An 18,795-nucleotide genomic window follows, 5' to 3' on the forward strand; every position below is an offset into this window, starting at 1 on the left:
TGGGCCTGCCACAATACCTCTGAAATACCAACCTCCAGACTTTATTTAAGAGAATAAAATCCTTGACTGACTGCATCTTTGCTACTCCATAACCAAAAACAATTCTTGGATAAACAATGGAATTAAGATTTACAGGTGATAAGACAGATGGATTGATAGATAAAGTTAGAGAAAGATATCCACCCATAAGATATTGGCAACTCCAATAAACAGGTTAAGAAAAAAATATATTAGATATAATCTCATTTTTATTTAAACTTTAAAAAAGGGTGGGAATTGCGTGTGTGTGTGTGTGTGTGTGTGTGTAAGTCTGGAAAGTTGTAGATTGCAGTCTTATCGGGTATTATTTCTAGGGGATAAGATCAAGTGGAAAGTCCATTTCCTTTTTTACTGGCTGGAATTTCTGTTTTTAACAGTGAGCAGGGATAACCTCCATAATTAGAATTAAATATGCCTTTTATTTGGTGTTCACATATCTAAAGAGATAGTATAGTATTCTGGTTTTATCTTATGATATTGTTAAAAACTTTTAGTTAAACTACTTATTATAATAAGTTTTTATGAAATAGAGCATTGTACTTATTTTAGTTATCAATGATCTCTAGTCTATAAAATATTTTTAAGACAGGTAAAATCTATTTCTTTACTATCTAGTTATAAAAAACAATAGCTTTTTACTGGAATGGGTGACATCTTATTATAATCTGTGACAGTAAATCATGAATCTCAAAGGTGAATATGAAATAATATTCACAGGCGCTATGTGCAAGAATAATAGGAGTAAAAACAGATCTAGACTTATTAATAATTTCACATCTTAAAAATCTACAAAGATTAACATAAAAAAAGAAATTTTCCTCTACCATATTAAAATAAACTTTGCATAAAAGACTTGCCTGGAGTGATTTATGTACTGAGTAACAAAACAATACAGAACAGAATAAAAGTTAATTTATTGCATGGAACTAACTATTCACCTAAGCACTCAAAGGATTTAAAAAAACTCATACAGGTAGGCAACTTTCTAGATTTATGAGGGGCGAAAGGATGAGTAATCCCTGGCCAGGTTTTCTCCTAGATTCACTCTCTGATCCAGTGACTTGTAATCTAGATTAGTGACTTCCAAAACGTGCTGTCTATTACTAAATTGCCACTATTCGATCCACCAGGGAAGAACTGTGTCTCTCTGATAGGTAAGGACATACACCTACCTTCCCATTGGCCTGTCAGCACCAAGGTTCTGTTAATTACCACATCAATTTCCATAGCTCCATCTTCAACAGCTAATCTGATCTCTTCTAATCTTGTTTTTAGATGAGTCTGTCCAGCTGGAAAGCCAGTAGCCACTAGTATAGACAAAAGAGAAAAAAGGAAAGGAAGGAATTTCAATTGGTCCGTATCTCAATGAAGAATTTCAGACAAAAAATTCAGCATTTAGAGACCAAAGCATTAATGACACTTAAGAACTTCATGAATATCCTGAAAAGTTAAGTATGAAGAAACAGAATGTTATCTTATACAGTACTGGTGTTAGGCCAGATATTAGCATTTTATCCTTTAGAAGACCTGAAATTAAATTGTTTCAGAGATGACCATGAGGGTTCTCTGAGTAAATGGCAATTAAAAAATATATGTTATCATCACACTGATGCTCATAAAATAGTAGCTGTAGTCCTGTCTTGCTGGACACTAATAATTCTAGATACTACTCGATCAGTTGACCATCACTGTATCCTTGATTTACCAACCACGTTTTTAGCTGTTGCAACCAAACTGAAATGTAGGTGCCTCCCACTGCCAATCTTAAAACAACCAGCCAGGCAGATGGGACTAAAGGGAAGAAAATGGCAGGAGGAAAAGCACCTGATTAGTCCACAGAACTGGGACAGGGGCAGAGCTGGGAAGAACAAAGCCAAGCATAAATAAAAGGAAAGTGGACATACAACTACACTTTTGAAAAAATATTAACAATTTTTACATGCGCTTCCTTAATTACATCCAGGAATCTAAAGATAACCTTCTGTGTTTCTTTGAGGTCATTAAATTCCTTGGATCTGCTACCTCAGAGGAAAGCACGTCCCCCCATTGTATAAAGGAAAAGCTAAAATGACTGAGGATGATGAAAAATTAAGGTTGATAAAGGTGTAGCTGCCAAATACTTTGGGAATCTTCACAAATTGGTTATATATACATACTATATACTCTATTGTTTTGATGTATTTCTAATAAAATAAATTAATGATCTTTATAGACTTCTTTTTTAAAGCACCAAAATATCTTCTAACATCTTTTAAAAGTAGAATTTAATTTTATGTCTGTCCATCCATCTGGTAAGAGGCAGGTGCACGCACACACAAACACACACACACACGCACGCATTTACACTGAAGCTCTTTTAAACAGACTTTTCTTTTCCTCATGCCAAGTCCTACTGTGTCTATCTTAGCCAATAACCCTTAAACATACCCTCTCTTCTTTATCTTTCAAACTTTGGGGTGGCTCTCAACACTTCCCACACAGACTGTGGTAAGTCTCCCTAACTCCATTTCACCCTCTCTAATGTGTACTCAGTATGTCATGAAGCTGATCATGGCCTGCCTCTGTTTAAAACCCTTCAGTGTTTTCCCCATCACCCGAACACAGCCCAGATGCCACAGCTGGGCGCGGTCTCTCAATATGATCTCCAGCTTCAACTCCCACAGTCCTGCTTTGTCCTGCCTTAGGATCCAACAATTTCAGTACCCTGAACATGTTTCTGTGCCTCTACATCTGTTTGTTCTTCTGTCTAAAAGCTATTTCCTATCTTATCAACACTGTAAACTCCTCTTGAGCCTTGAAGACCCAATGCGCTTATTGTCTCCTCTGTGAAGCCATCCCTTACTCTCTGAGAGTCACCAATTTCTGCAGAATAAATCACTCCCTGTTCTGAGGTACAACTGTACCTTCTGTGTATTGTTATTATCATATTTTACACATATATACTATACTACATATCCTGCATTATGTTTTTCTTTAACTTGACTATTCCTCCTAAACAAATAAGTTTCCTTAAAGACAGGGATACATTCTTGAGAATTAGTACGATGTTTGCTACTTGAAGGCAATTTATAAATACTAAAAGAATGAACAAATACAACCAATTAAATATATAAAACTAATTAAAGTCACAGTATAAAACTATATATAATACCCCAAAGTGCCTGAGTTAAAGACAGGGAACGTGCTGAAAAACCACAGAAGTCAAACCAATTTTACCTGCTGCCACTGGGATAGTACAGCCCGCAGCCTTTAGTGCTTTCACCGCATCACACACACGGGCAGGATAGACACAAACAGCAGCCGTAGTGATGCCTATGACAAAAGAAATCATAGCAGCCTTCTGTACGCGAAGTTCGATTTGCACAATATGGTTTTAATTATTATTGATAGAACAACACTGACTGAAATCAAACTGAGAGAAAAAAATTCCCCTGCGATGCTGCAGCAAATGAAAAGGTTTCTACTTTCCACATTCCCTTCCAGTTCTTGAGGACAGGGATCAATTTCTCATCATTATAGTCCTAGAATAAAACAACTGTGATATATCGTTCTGTGAGGGTAACAAGATCACTTTTTAAAAATCCCTAAATAGTAAACTTGGTGAAAATATTTTATTTTTCATGTAAATAACAAAATCCAGATTTTTGTAGCATTCAAACAAACAGTGGATGAAGAAAAAAGTAAGTGAAACTTACAGGGTGGTATAGCAAAATGACTTAACTAATCTCTCTTCTTTTACAAGAAATAATAAAGCATGAATCTGGAACCCCCATTTTGAAGAATAGGCTCTTAAAATAAAAATTAAAAGATCGAATAGGCACCATAAAACAAAACAATAACATAATACCATAAAACTAATACAAAGTTGTTACTTTTTTTATCCCTCTCCCCCAAAGTTGTTACCTCGAAGTGCTATAAACAGGTGGTGTTTTTATCGTCAACTCAAAAGAAACATCATAAATATTTTTCAAAAGCTGTGGCGTTTTTTTAGGTCTGCAAGTTACATACAAATTATTTGGAATAAAATACCTGCATTAGGCCAATGCAACATCTCCAGTTGCACTCATCACAGACAGGCACTCAGGAACCATGGAGCAACACTTCCTGGAAAGACCTGGCTCCTGAAACCAGCCCAGCAAGTAACAAGGTACATTGTCTTGGAAACACCATTTTGCCTGCCATGTCTCGTTTTCCTCATTTAGAAATAAGGTGATGGATTCTCAAAGGTCTCTTCCATTTCAAAAACATTAAGGTTCTAAACTTATGGCAACTTTAGAAAGTCCTCTCTTTCATGTATACTAAAGGAGTGAATAAAACTTTTTTCAAAAGATCTAACCTAATATACAAGCATGCAATGTTTCCCATTTGCATTTTATTCTCAACAGTATTTCATTTACTCACAGAAAATACTTTATGCATGAGATGTAATTATTAAGTAATGAGACTGGCTTTTTCACATGTGGGTAGGGAATCAGAATCAGCATTTTTAGAGTCATTAGATAGAAAATTTCCAAAACTAAAGAACGGGAAAGAAAAATCAAGAAACCCTCTCCCAGCAACTTTAATCCACAATGGAAAAAACTGACCTAAAAATGAGACTCAGATTCTCTCCCTGCTATCTTTCAGAGAAGAATCTCAATTATTTGTCTATGTATGCAATGCAATCATGGATTTTATTGTTGCTATAGTTTTAGCAGCTGAATCTTGTCCTGAGTCCTCTTAGATTTAGTAATCAGTATTGTAAAGAGGTAAACACCACATAATATACACGACATTACCTTTATCCTGCATATTTAAAGCTTTTAAGAGATCTTCTCGGATTGGATACTTGGCTTTATAACAAAGCCTTTGAATGTTGGACGATGTGTCATCGCCTGAAAGTGTAGTAAGATCTATAAAGGTAACAGCTTTCAGGAGCCAAGCAGCCTGGTTTGAGAAAAAAGTAAAAAACGATGTTAAAAAATAAATTAATCTCCAATCCAGTTAGTTAGTAGAGAATCATCAGACAAACGTGTGCTAAAACCTGACATCTATACTGTTCTAAGGTATATCATTCTAATATATGATATAAACATTGCTCAAGAAGAGCATTACACAGGATAAAATAAAAGGGGGGAGAGTAGCCTTAAATTTTTTTTCTCCCATAGATATGCCAAAATGAAATCTCTAAGCAATCAAGTTTCCCCACATCTGACTTCTCCATCTCATTCACGAGGAGCCCCTCAATGAAAGGTCGTGGGAACCAAAGCGTTTCTATCTTACATTTTACCTCCAGCCATGGGACTTGGGATGTGACATTATAAAAAGAGTCTCTAACTTCTTTGTTTCAATTTAATCCAATTTCATTTTTTAAACAATATTCATATTTCGCAACCCATTCTGATGAATATCCTGTTATCTTTTCAATCAGAACATTTCCAAGGATGAATAAAATGTGAGACGTCACCCAAAAAGATTCAATCACCTTATTTTGCCTCACTTGCAAAATGAACTCTGGATTCCTTTTAGTCCTGTGATGTATAGCACGTCTTTGGTTGATATACATGGAAGAATATGCTTACCATGAGCACTCCATGAAACATTATTTTTTGAAATTTGAAAAATGATTTATAAAAATTAATAATAAGGGAAACACAATGGTCAAAGGTGGTCAACTACTATTATAAGTAAGGGTCTCACTAGTGGGCACACCAGGTTTAGATGTTATGGTTTAAAATTTAAAATAGAAGACAACCAAAGAAGGTACATCTAAGAAACTGAATAAATGTGTTGAAAAAATATGCCATTTAATTCACTCATGAATAAAGATGCCTCTGATTCATTTGCGGCTTTGCCACTCAAGAGTGATAAGCTTTTTAACTTGTTTGGATAAATGTGTTATCTTTCTCCAACCCATCATCATCATATATGAATTATTTAAATAAGTCATGGACAGCTGCAATCTTTTAAGTTTAGATGCATCTTGAGCGAAATTCAATACTGTGGCCTTGAGGGAAGAGCCCAGGCATTGTAAGCTACAGGAAGAGAATGCTCAAGAAGAACCCTTACCTGCCACTCCTTTTTCACAGTTCTGCGAGCATGGATTTGTTCTGCACGCCTCAGGACTGCTGGTTGATTCACCTGTATTTTGGAGATCCAGCTGAGATCTAAAAGGGAATAAAGAATACTTTTTAAAACCTGAAAGTTTTATTAAATATATTCACCTATTTTTCACATGGTCCTTGAAAGGATATATTTATCATTTGGCATCAAAGCTCTTTTAAAGCTTATGTTTCTTTTTCATGCAACTACAAATAAATAACCTTGTTGAAGGCAGCCCAGTCGTGAAAAGGCATACTTCATGTAAAATTAAGTACATTTGGAACTGGAAGAATCTGTTATCGATTCATTACAGAGATCTGTCTAACAATGGGGGGAAATGTTCATTGTGCTACCCATACCACGTGCCACACTTCTGACAGCAAAGACTTATGTGTGAGTGCCCAGTCCAGGAGAGCAAATGATTAATACATATTTAAGTGAATTAATGTTGGGGTTTAAAGGAATCCTTGATCACTACTCCCTTACTGACAAGATTAATATCTACCAGATGCTGATATGATACAGCCCATTCTTTCCTCAAAGGAGAATTTTGCAGAATGTATTAGAAATTATAACACTGATAGAATAGAAGTTAGAAAAAGGAAAAGAACAAACAAACTGTTCAAAATTCCAGGAGACATTTCTGTTGCTTCGGTTTTGCAATGCTCTCTCCTACTACCTCCATCCCACCCTCCGTTCTCTTCTGGTTGACTGTCATCTCTACTTTAAGACACAGTTAAGTGTTTCACTTTGTGAAAACACTGCCTGCTCCCCAGATAGAGCCAACATTTGTATATACCTCTACTACAGAACTTGTATTTAGTACATCAAGGGATTGCAATAAAATTGTCTCTTGTGCTTCTTATATTGTGGGTCATGCATGATCTTATTCATCTTTGAGTGTCTAACACCAAACGTAGTATCTGGTGACCATGCATTTCAACTTCATCCATCGATACTCTAAAACACAAACAGTCTCACAGTAAATTGAGCACATACCCCTTTACCTTCTATAACTAACCTCACTTCTATAACCCTCTAGCAACCTCATGTTTTTCAATAATCTTATAAGAGCCTTAAAGGACTATTGTGGAAAAGGTTATTGATGAGTAAATATGTCACAATTCTACAATTCTTTACGATGTGATGGGAAAAACTGCTGATTGCATACTGTACTATGAAATATCATAATAATAATAAAGTATGTGCATCCACCACAAAGATAAAACCACCAAGAAATCAGTTTCTATAAAAGACATTCTCTCTCTCTCTCTCTCTCTCATTTCCACTTGATTCTTATCAATTTTAATGGTATAGAATCCAAGTTAGCATTTAAGTGATTAATAATGATATTCTTATTTAAATATCACTGAAGAAGGAACAGAGTTTGGGGTGTTTTTTGTTTCTAATTAAAATATTCTGTTAGCTGAAATCTTCTAACAAAACAGATTTTTAACATTTCAATCCATCTGCTCCTCAAAGACACTGTAAGTTTTCCTGCTTGTCTGCTGAGCCAAGTTCACAGAGAGTTGGGAGTCTAAGGTCAGGCAAATGAAATCTGCCTCTTCTTACCCACCCAGAGACGGATTTGGTTCTCAGTAGAGGCTAAGGAAATACCATATACCAGACGACACACTAGACTCATCCCGATTTATCTGAGACCTATAAGACCCTCTTTCTAACCAAAGGTAATGGAGGTACTTGCTTGCTCACGCTCACGCACGCTCGCACGCGCTCTCTCTCTCTCTCTCTCATTTTTAATTACTAGTGATCAGGTTCATGGTAAAGACTGTTTCAGGCAGATTGTAAAAATGGGTGAAGCAAGGAGTTGGATGAAATACAATGCTCACCACAAGGAAGCTGCTGACAAGGGTTATAAGAGGGAAGCCTGTGATGGTACAAGGCATGGAGGGACTGTCCTTAATTTCATATAACTCTTCCTGGAAGCTCCTCCCCACCTCTTCTCTACTCCCCAACCACTACCAATACCATTGGAAGCACTGCTGCCAGAGAGAGGTCTTAGGCAATCCCAATCTTCATGATCTGGCTTCCTCCTCCCTCTCATGCCCCATCTTCTCCGTTTCTGCCAATTCAACCCCATGGCACAGCCTTTGCAAAGTACTAGGAGTTCACTGACACATGACGTCATATGCTGTCTCTGGACCTGCGCATGCTGCTTGTTCCTTCTACCTAGAATGCCCTTCCCTTATCTTGCCTGTATGGTGACCTCTTATCAACTTTTAAGACTCAGTTAAAGGGTCTGAGCAGACATTTTTCCAAAGAACAGATACAGCTGGCCAACAGGTACATCAAAGGTGCTCAACATCACTAATCATCATTCGCCTTACACTCTACTTTGTAGTACAATCTCCCCACCAAAGATTAGAACCCGTGAGGCCTGCCCTCACACTTCTCAGATACCACTTGCCAGAGGTCCCTGCAAGCCTTCTATTGGAAAATGTAATAGGATTACTTCTTTCACAGTATCAGCCTCCACTGCTAAAAATATCATTAGTGGTCATAAAATTATCCAGCCCCATATTTAATCTAGCCACAAAATTTGCCTCTGTGACCTCCCACGGTAATGAATTATAAGTGACTATCTCATTTTATTAGCACTTAATTTGCTACTCTTTAATTTCATCAAATAACCCTTGTTCTCATATTATGGGGTCTGGGGAAAGGAAAGGACTGATTGGCCTTTGTTATGTCCTTCATAATTTTTAACATTTTATTCGAGTACCCTTTAGTGTCTCCTTTCAGGATAGTGATTCTAATGCACACAATCTCATCAGGACCATAGAATCTTCTCTTATGGGGCCAGGAGGGGTTTCAAGTACATGTGCCTTTGGGGAGAATAGACATGAAACCATAATTGGAAGGCAATAATACTCTTTTCTTAAAACTCTCTAGTGAAGGAAATCCCACTGTTTCTTTTAGTATGTCATTTTGGTGGCTTTCAGCCCTTTCTGTCAGTTATAAATTTGTTCTCAAATACTCTTCTCACAATTTTTTATTATTATTATTTTTCCTGTTCGAATCTTAGTGGAGACGGAGACCACTGTCCCCGCAAATCTAATTTGTAGTCTTCTCATCACTTCCATTTGCGTTTCTATGGATACTCACAATATTCCTATAACACCTAGTAACTCTACAAAAGGAGGTTTATTTTGTACTTTGATTTTACCTTTGTTCCTAACAGAGAAAAAGAAATTGTGATGCTTTATTAGAGACTTTTACCCCAAAACTTGGGAAAAAGTGAGAAAGATTAAATTTTCCATGTTTTCTCTTTTCATTTTTTCTGGATTTTTATATGTAATTGTACCACCCGAATTTGTTCCCTAGTGATATCTCTGGTCGTTTCCTGATATGTACTTGTATAGTTTTAATCCCAGAGTCTATTACTGAAGGCCTCCTCTTACTGTATTCACCTAATTGTCTATTAAATCTGTGTTGTTTATTTTCGATTCTAATTTGCAACTTCCCAGGAATCAGCCACATCCTCCCCTATGCGCAAGTGTCTAGCACAGAAACAGTTGCTCAAGAAGCCCCATGTATCACAGTAAATTTATTTTTTACTTCAGATACTGAAACTAGTGAAATATCAACTTGATCATGTCTAGTCTTTCAACCTTAGCGCTGGAAAAAGTTATCTGGGGTAGAAAAAAAACAGCCCTGGATGTCAGTAAATGCCTGACCCAGCCAGGCTCAGAAGATACTAGATTTATACAAATGACAGACTCAGCCTCACCTAGTTCCTAAGTCAAAAAGATCCAATCAGAGACTGTGCTGGGAGCCTGATCCTTACAAGTAGGTGAGGTCTAGAGTTAGTCTTCTCCTCAAAGCCTAGTATCCAATAAACCCTGGATGAGTCCGCTGGGGCATCCAGGTCCACACTGAACAACAGCCAACTCCTCTACCATTCCACTGTGTAAGCCCAAAGCTTAGAACCAAGACAGATGCTCTAAAAACCAAGACACCAGCAACCTGACAAGAGAGCAACCTGTCAGCATATGCTGCCACAGCCCACAGAGCCTTGCTAATATGACATCTCCCCAAAGCCACTCTGCCCCTAATCTCAGACTCCCATGCCACATACATCTGCAACCAGATCATTCTTTAGGATATCAATCCAAGGCCAGGTGAGTAATAAGTTTACTACACCCTCTGAAATACTTCCACTTAAATTGCCAGCACCAAGTTGAAAGCCAATTTGATCTGCCAATTTGATCAGTCTTTTCCATTCTCTGCTTACACTTCATTTCCATCTGCCTATCGCTTCTAGCATGTCTTGCATCTACAGCTACATGGGTTATAACATTCATCCAGAATGTTAGAGGAGTTGGCTCATGTCCAAGGGGAGCACAGGTGCTCTTGAGGGCTCACTCAGATCCAACTATAACTTACGTTTATTCATTCATTAAACTAATACAAAAGGGAAGACCCACGGTGGTACCAGGCTCTACAGATTCAGCAGTGAATGAAAATACAAAATCCTTACTCTCACAGCCTCACTAATCGAAGAGACATATAAATACATATCGACTGTATTATATAATACATATGGGCTACAATGAGAAGTTTTATGGAGAACTTAGGGACAGGCACAGTCAGGGAAAGTCTCTGATAAAAAAAAAAACAAAAAACATTTGAACAGAACCCCAGCTGAAATAGGAAGCGAGCAGGGAAACAGTGTTCCAAGCGGAGAGAAAGCCAAATGCAAAAGCCCTAAGGCAAGAGTAACCATGTCGTATCTAAGGCAAAGAAGCTGTAACTGGAGGAGAGTAAGCAAGAGGGTAGAGGACAAAGTGAGAGAGGAAGGCAAGGGCCACATCGGATAGTAAAATGTTTTCCAAACAGAAAGTCATGACCAGTAGACATGTCATGAAATGAACTTTGTCGGTTGCAACTGGCATTTTCAAAACAAGAAGAAATAGAATAAAATAGAAAACATCAGGGTACACTTCTGTGATACAGGTAGGGATCGTTTATGGAAGTTCTGTTTTAATCACACATATGTAGGCATGTACTGTGTGGCAATATAAAACTACTTATTGTGAGGCATGACCAGGAAGGTTAGAAAGCCCTTAGGTGTGACATTTTTGGCATGGAAGGGACTTTAGATGTGAAATGAGAAGTCTTTGGAGAATTCCGGGCAGAAGGCTGCAACGATCTGGCTTACATTTTAAAAGAATGCCTCTGGCTGCTGTGGAGAAGCCAATTAGAAGACTCAAACAAGAGCAGGTTGTAGCTTTAACCAGAACACTAGTAGTGGCATGGAGAGTGATCAAAATCTCATCAGACCACTAACTATAGCATTTCTAATATGCCTTTAAAATTTGCCTTTAAACAAACAAGAGCTACTTATTCTCTGGTACTATTATTCCCATCTGGAGAGTGAACGGTCCAAGAAAAGTTGATATTACAGAAGCAGCTACGAGATTCACAAAACACAGTTTAAGGAGTTTTCCTCTGCTCCCTACCCATAAATATCCTCGGGTAAGTGGAAAAGTTCACAGATTAGAACTGTTAGGGCTGCGTTCTCTGCCTCCTCTCCCAACTAGCCTGTACTCAGAGACTGCTGGAGTGAAATCCAACAGCTCTTCCCAATACAACCCATCTGCTGGGCTTCAGTCCTCACTAGCGTTGCCATATCATCCTGTTTACCCAGGAAAAACCAGTTGAGACCCCAGTCCCATCCAGTTTGGCATCTGTCTTGTATATTTCATTTCATTTTTAAACAACCTTACATCAATTTGGGTTTGGTAGACTCCAGCTTCTAACATGGTGCCCAGTAATAGAGTATGAAAGGCAAATGCAGTGAACAGAGATCTCACCCGAATGTGTAGTCTGCTCCATAAGAAAACTAAAACTTGACTTTTCGCCACTTTGCCAAACATAACAGAACTAACACTCCCAGTATGCAGGGCATTCACTGACAACTGAGGGCATTCAGAATATCTGTGGCTAGCAACAGCTAAGTCCTTCCAGTCTTGGGTGACAACAGGAGAAGTATGCAAAGCTATTGTTTCTCTGCAGACATGTGATATAGTAGCATGCCATGCCCTGGCCTGAGCCCAACCCTGCAAGAGACACAAACATACCATGCCACCTGTCAGCAGGGTCATGAGAAGTGTTTGAACCTGTAGGTTAGGTGAACACGGCATATGTATGGGGGATCTCTAGGTTCTCGGAGGAGCACAGGCTGAAAGCAATGCTTCTGTCATTTTTATATTCTATAAATCTAAAACTACTTATTCGGGGTTAGGCTTTTTTATTTTCAAAAAAAAAGAAGAAAAATCGATGAGTGGCAGTGATCTCAAAAAAAAATATGTTGAATGAAAAGTTACATTCTGAATTTATATTTCTCAGGGAAGGATGATCTGTACTTTGCACAAAATGCTATTCAACATTTATCACATGCCAATATATCTCTACAGAGATATCACTGACTCCAAGAAGTCTGGAACTCACACCATCAGCTCTCTTGCTTCTCAGACCTTGGGACTCGGACTAAAATTTACGCCATTGGTTCTCTGAGTTTTCAGGTCTTCATACTTGGACTGGAACTATATTATCGGTTCTCCTGGGTCTCCAGCTTGCCAACTGCAGGTGTTAGATTTCTCTGTCTCTATAATTACATGAGCCAATTCCTCACATTAAATCTCCATCTTTATCTATATCTATATCTATATCTATATCTGTATCTATCTATAACTAACTGTCTACTACTGAGTCTGTTTCACTAGAGAACCCAGACTAATAAAGATATAATTTCCAAATTATAGGAAATACAGAAGATAGAGAAATAAGTTAAATGATATCATGAGGAAATAATGAGATAAATCCAGCAGTTAGGGCGACCTACAGGTCAGGTAACCAGTATCGCCAAACTCATGGCAGTAAAATAAAAAGTGTGTGTGGGGGGGGTGCTGTTCAAATTAAAGGAGGCAAATACAAGTGAATATAATGCATGGTCCTTATCTGGATCCCAGCTTGAACAAACCAGCTATAAAATACATTCTGGGGAAAACTGAGGAAATTTAAATATGGACTTGGTATTAGATGATTATCAAGGAATTATTTCAAATTCAATTAATGTGACAATGGTACTACAAGAAAATATTTGCATTCCTCAAAGATGCAAACACATATTTATGAATGAAATGTCATGACAGCTGTAATTTTTATTTAAAACATTTCAGAATAATGTTGCCACAGCAAACAGTAAATTGTGAACAACTGTTAAATCTAGGTGATTGGTACAAATGGGTCATCTTTGGATTAGTCCTTCTACTTTCCTAAGTATTTAAAATCTTTAGTAATAAAAAGAAACTATATACAAAAGTAAGCTAAAATAAATAAAAGAAACCATGGTAATCAGCCTCCAAAACGGCCTGCGGTGATTCTTGTCTCCTGCTATTTACGCTCCTTCTACAATGAATAGCACTGTCCTATTTGACCAAAAAAACATTGTGGAAATATCAGTATGTGACTTCTGACATTTGGTAATAAATGACATTATGGCTTTTGCCTTACTACCTTGGATCACTGTCTCAGGGAGAAGCCAGGTGCCATGTCATAAAGACACTCGAGCAGCCCTGGGGAATATTCTCGTGGTAAATAGCTGAGGGCTCTCACTGGTTGCCAGCACCAACTCACTAATCACGAGAGGCAGCCAGTTTGGAAGTGGACCCCCAGCTCCAGTCAAGCCTTCAGATAACTGCAGCCTGGGCTGATGACTTGACTTCAACCTTATGAGAGACCCCAAGCTAGAACCAGCCAGCTAAGCCGCCCCCAAATTTCTGACCCAAAGAAAATGGATGTGATAATAAATGTTTATTGCTGTTTTCAGATGCAAAGTTTCGAAGCAATTTATATCATAGTAATAAATAACGTAAAGAAATCAACATAAAAGCTTTCCATAGCAAACTGCTTCACAAGTATAACATGGAAGACTAGGAGCTATTTTACTTTTTTCTTCTCAAACTATAAAATGTAAATATTTAACACTCTACTAATGTAAATATATACATCAAATTACACCAAAAAACTAAACTATACACTTAAGACTAGTACACTTTACTGTATTTATATTATGCCTACCTGTGGTCTGCAGGTTTGTGTCTCCACCAAAAAACACCAAAATCAAAAAAAAAAAAAAAAAAAAAAAAAACACCCTATGTCGAAACCTATGGAGATATTATTTGGAAGTGGAGCCTTCAGGAGGTGATTAGGTCATGAGAGTAGAGCCCTTATAAATGGGGTTAGTGCTCACGTGTACCATACGAGGTTCCAGCAAAAAGACAGCCCTCAGTGGGGAAGTGGAGTTTCAAAAGACATTAAATCTCCCCACATCTTGATCTTGGACGTCCTAGCCTCTAGAAAACTGTGAGAAATAAATTTCTGTTGTTTATAAGCTACACGGTCTATGGTATTTCTGTTACAGCATCTTGAACAGACTAAGACACACCTCAATTAAATTTCTTTTGAAAAAATCATAGTGAAATTTGAGGTTAAAATATAGAAATAGATGCCTGTGTTTTTACATTCAGCTCAGTCTATTACAAAACTAATATATTTTTGGTTTTCAAAGTATCTTTAACTTAATGTCCATCAACTATTTTTGTATGCTCTTCTCCAAAGACCTAGGTTAGCAATGAAAATATCTTTTGCTATAATAAAATTGGTGTCAACCAGTGACTGACCTTCCTGGAGAATGAACAGAAGCTTTTCACTTGTATTCTTTTTTGCTATTGTTCAAATAAGTTTAAATCTATGAAAAAACCAATACTTTTTTACTCTGTTGGCATTGTTTCCTAAACTCTTAGGGGAAGCATTATGAAAAGATTTTTCAGAAACTAAGTATTTCTACCAGGTTCCCAGTATGAAGCATTGCATTAACTATTTCAAAGAACTCTTAACCTGCCAGGTTGGGACTATATAATTTTCCTAAACAATCCACAGATCAAAGCTGTTTGAGAAACATACTCTTGGTTTGAATCAAGAAGTCAAAAAAAGAGGCAGTTAAAATATCCAATGGTTTCTCATCCATTTCGTTTTTAATTTACTATAGTTCCAAGTGAGTCTGTTGTAAAACTTTAACCCACAGCAGTAACACATCCAAACCGAAAGACAAGCCACTGGACCGCCAAGGATGGAGAACAACAGGACCGTGTGGGGCACCAGCTCCAGGTCCACAGCACTGCCCTGGAAGCAAGGAATCCCATGTTCTAGGTCTGTAACATGTGGAGCTGGAAAACCACGACAGCTATTTATGGAGCAGTGACTTTGTGCCAGGCCACCTGTTAGCTACCTTTCAATGCTTTATCACAGTACTGCTGGTGTGACAATGCATGTCTTCTCTGATGAACTAACCACAGGGCTCGACAGCCATCGCGGACAAGGAAAAAAGAACCAGCCAACTTAGTAAGGCAGTCATCATTCAATTTATCTGAGCTGCAGTGCTAAACAGAGGGCATGACAAGACAGAACACTGGGTTCAAGCTCCAGCTCTGTCACTATGAGAGGAAAAGGCTGGCCAGAAGTTTCACCAAGCCAACCTGCCCTAATAGATTAGTAAAGATTAACTATAAGTCAAGGAGAGGGTAGACATTTCAAATATCGTATATAAAATATTAAGTACAAGTCAAAAGAGGGAAGATGTTTCAAATATTAGTTATAACATAAATAAAGACCAATTAGGGCCTGGTCACAGCAATGGCAAAAAGTTATGTTTGGAAGCAATGATACGGATGCATTGGCGAGGCTGTATCAGGTCACAGAGAAGAATCCTAAAATTTAGACAGAGGACTCTAGACTTGAAATACTGGAGAGCCGCCATTAATTTTTTTCATCAGTTGGTAAAGAAGGTAGAATGGAAAGAGAAAAAACAACAGCCAAGTTCCCACCAATTTTACTTAATGTACATTTACCTCTTTCAAAATGTTGGAGGAGAAAAATAAAAGTTAGTTGAAAATGATGAAAAGAAAAAGATTTTTTTTAGAAAAAGGAAAAGGTAGTCTATGGTCATGCTACCCTGAACAAGCCCAATCCCATCTGATCTCGGAAGCTAAGCAGGGTTGGGCCTGGTTAGTACTTGGATGGGAGATCGCCTAGGAAGACCAGGTGCTGTAGGCGTAAAAAATAAAAAATAAAGGATTGTAAGCTGACAAGGTCCTTGCAATCTGTGAGGTCAACCAAAGGTTGCCTCGCCTAAAAAAAAAAAAAAAAAAAATGAAAAAGGTAAACAGAAAAAAAATAAGACCAAATAGGTAGACTCTTTTGCCTTTGACATCAAATTATAATGTCAAATGATGATCTAATAAAATGGGAGTATTCCGAAGGGCTATTTAGAACAAAAATAATTTAGCTCACTTATATGCATTCTCTAACGTGGGCTGAGTGAACCTAAAGAGAAAAGATCACAGGGAAAATGACCAGTAATCTGAATTCAAGTCAGCTAAAAACAAACTTAATAAATCCTATTGCACTAGGAGCCAAAATAAGTTACAACACTTGCAACCAAGAGATGTGAGAATAAGATTAGAAATAAAGACTCCTATGCCTTATTCTGCCTTTTTTCTTTATTCTTTATTTTTTTAATGAGAACACACAGTAAATGAGATACACAGGGCTTTGGCAGTTTAAGAAAAAGAGAGTCGCCTTGGGGAGAGGAGTGGGGGAAAAAGCCATATTGGAAGTTATACCACCAGCTGTGAAGAAGAGGTAGCGACGGGGGCAGGGGGTGGCTGGGAGGGTGAAGAGCCACATCCTAAGCAAGATCCTGAAGTGGAAGAACGTGAAATTTATTTCAGGAAGAATCAAGCTGTTGTTGTTTGTTTTATGTTTTGTTTTCTGAAGAACCAAGTCCTTATAAGAGAGAAATAGAAACAGCATGAAAGACAGGCTGGGAATACATCATGAAAGGCAAAGATTGGTAGATCGAAACAACTAAATTGAACGCAATAGACAAATAAGAGACACTGAGAGTTTTAAACTCAGGAAGTGCAATATAATTTGCCCTAGTATTCAAGAAGGCAAACCCAAAGTTCTTCAAACCATTAGTTTGCCAGGTATAAGCAACAGCTAATTTAAATTTCAGTGTTACTTAAAACTACTCTCATTTGTCAGATTGGCATTACAAAAACAAACAAAAAATCTCAAAAGATATCTAGAAGTCAAAGTCAATAAAGGACTTAAGATAAATTAACCAAAAAACTTAGTGATGTAGACATTTAACTCTTCACAAAGCAAAACTTCTCATACCCAATGTGATAAGTTCAAATCCTGACTCTTAAGCAAAAATTTCATTTAGAACTTCACTGCCTTTATTTACATATCTGAAAAGGACATGGTATTATTAATGAGTTAATATAATTAACCAGCAACAGAGGTATGCCCTTCGATCTACAGCCATTGGTATTATATCCCTAGCGCTCTTGTTCTAATTATGCGGACTATTATAACGAACTGACACCTTACTTGTACCACTTCCCTATGTAACACCGATACAGCTATTCAAGTACATTTATGCCTAGAATACTATTCCCTCTATTCTCACCAAGCTAGCTCCCTCTCATCCTTTAGATATCAGTTCAAACATTCTCCATGGAGCTTTCCTGATGCCTCATCCATTAGGTGTCCCTGTTAATGTGCAACCTCAACATTCTGTACTACTTCTGCTGTCAAGAGTATCATGGAGAAAAAAGAAAGAACAAGGGAAAGTCGACATTAATGCTAACACCAGCTTCATTTTGCTCCTCAACTCTGAGAACACTAACAGTCAGATTTATATTCCTCCAGGCAAAAGACTGGAAGACTCATTTCTGCAAAAACTAACCAAGCCTGGAAAAAAAGACACATGGATATTGAATAACTGGGAGGGTTACGATGAAATGGCCCAGCAAGATCATCCTGTTTGACAAGCCCCATCATTGTCCAGAAAGCTTCTAATGTGCTTTGTTCTGCTACAAAATTTGGAGGAATTCCCAAGACAACCCTCTCTTCTGATGCCAAGAGTAAGTTGTTTCAGGGAGTGAGGAGGTCCCGACGACCACTCTCGGGTTCCATAATTTACTAGAAAGACTTCTGGAGCTCACTGAAAACTAGAAAGTTGTTATACTCACAGTTACAGTTTCATAGCAAAAAGATACAGATTAAAATCAGCCAAGGGAAGAGACATATGAGGCTGAGTCAGGAGAGTTCCAATCGCAGAGCTTCCGGCTGTCCTCTCTCAGTGGAACCAGGGACCATGTGAACTCCTCCTTGCACAGGGTACTGCCAGCCAAGGAAGCTCACCTGAGCTTTGGTGCTCAGAATTTTTGGTGGGTCTTTGTCACAGAGACATAGTTAACCCTAAGTGGCTGACCTCAGTCTCCAGCATCTCCAAAGGTGCTAATACAACATGACCGAAAGCATTCATGACCCAGAAAGCACATTGTCAGACTATCTCGTGTGACCCAAAGCCCCCAGGTAAAGATACTCTTATCAGGCAGGACATTCCAAAGGCTTAGAAATTACTTCCCAGAAGCCAAGGGTAAAAGCCAGACCTGTTACTACACAAATGCCTCCTCCTTAAATGTGAGGGCAAACAAAGGATTACCTGATGTATAAGGATAACTTCTAGCATAAAAGACACAGAGCGAAAACAACAGGACGGCAGTGGAGGGAGTG

The 18,795-nt window shown here is 38.0% G+C and overlaps 1 protein-coding gene and 1 pseudogene across 4 annotated transcripts in view; one reads left to right on the forward strand and one right to left on the reverse strand.

Moving 5' to 3' along the window:
* The window catches only part of DERA (deoxyribose-phosphate aldolase), a 201,262-nt gene that overhangs the window by 168,864 nt on the left and 13,603 nt on the right, over positions 1-18,795 (reverse strand). For all 4 annotated transcript variants that reach the window (XM_016140567.2, XM_016140566.2, XM_016140569.2 and 1 more), the window contains exons 2-5: positions 6,088-6,185; positions 4,818-4,965; positions 3,256-3,351; positions 1,212-1,346 (exon numbers count right to left, since the gene is read on the reverse strand). In XM_016140567.2, the coding sequence (XP_015996053.2) occupies positions 1,212-1,346; positions 3,256-3,351; positions 4,818-4,965; positions 6,088-6,185 (477 nt within the window). The remainder of the gene's footprint in view (positions 1-1,211; positions 1,347-3,255; positions 3,352-4,817; positions 4,966-6,087; positions 6,186-18,795) is intronic.
* LOC118614080 lies at positions 16,142-16,260 on the forward strand (annotated as a pseudogene).

Source organism: Rousettus aegyptiacus, unplaced genomic scaffold (genome assembly GCF_014176215.1).
Source record: "Rousettus aegyptiacus isolate mRouAeg1 unplaced genomic scaffold, mRouAeg1.p scaffold_m13_p_2, whole genome shotgun sequence".
Taxonomy (NCBI): domain Eukaryota; kingdom Metazoa; phylum Chordata; class Mammalia; order Chiroptera; family Pteropodidae; genus Rousettus; species Rousettus aegyptiacus.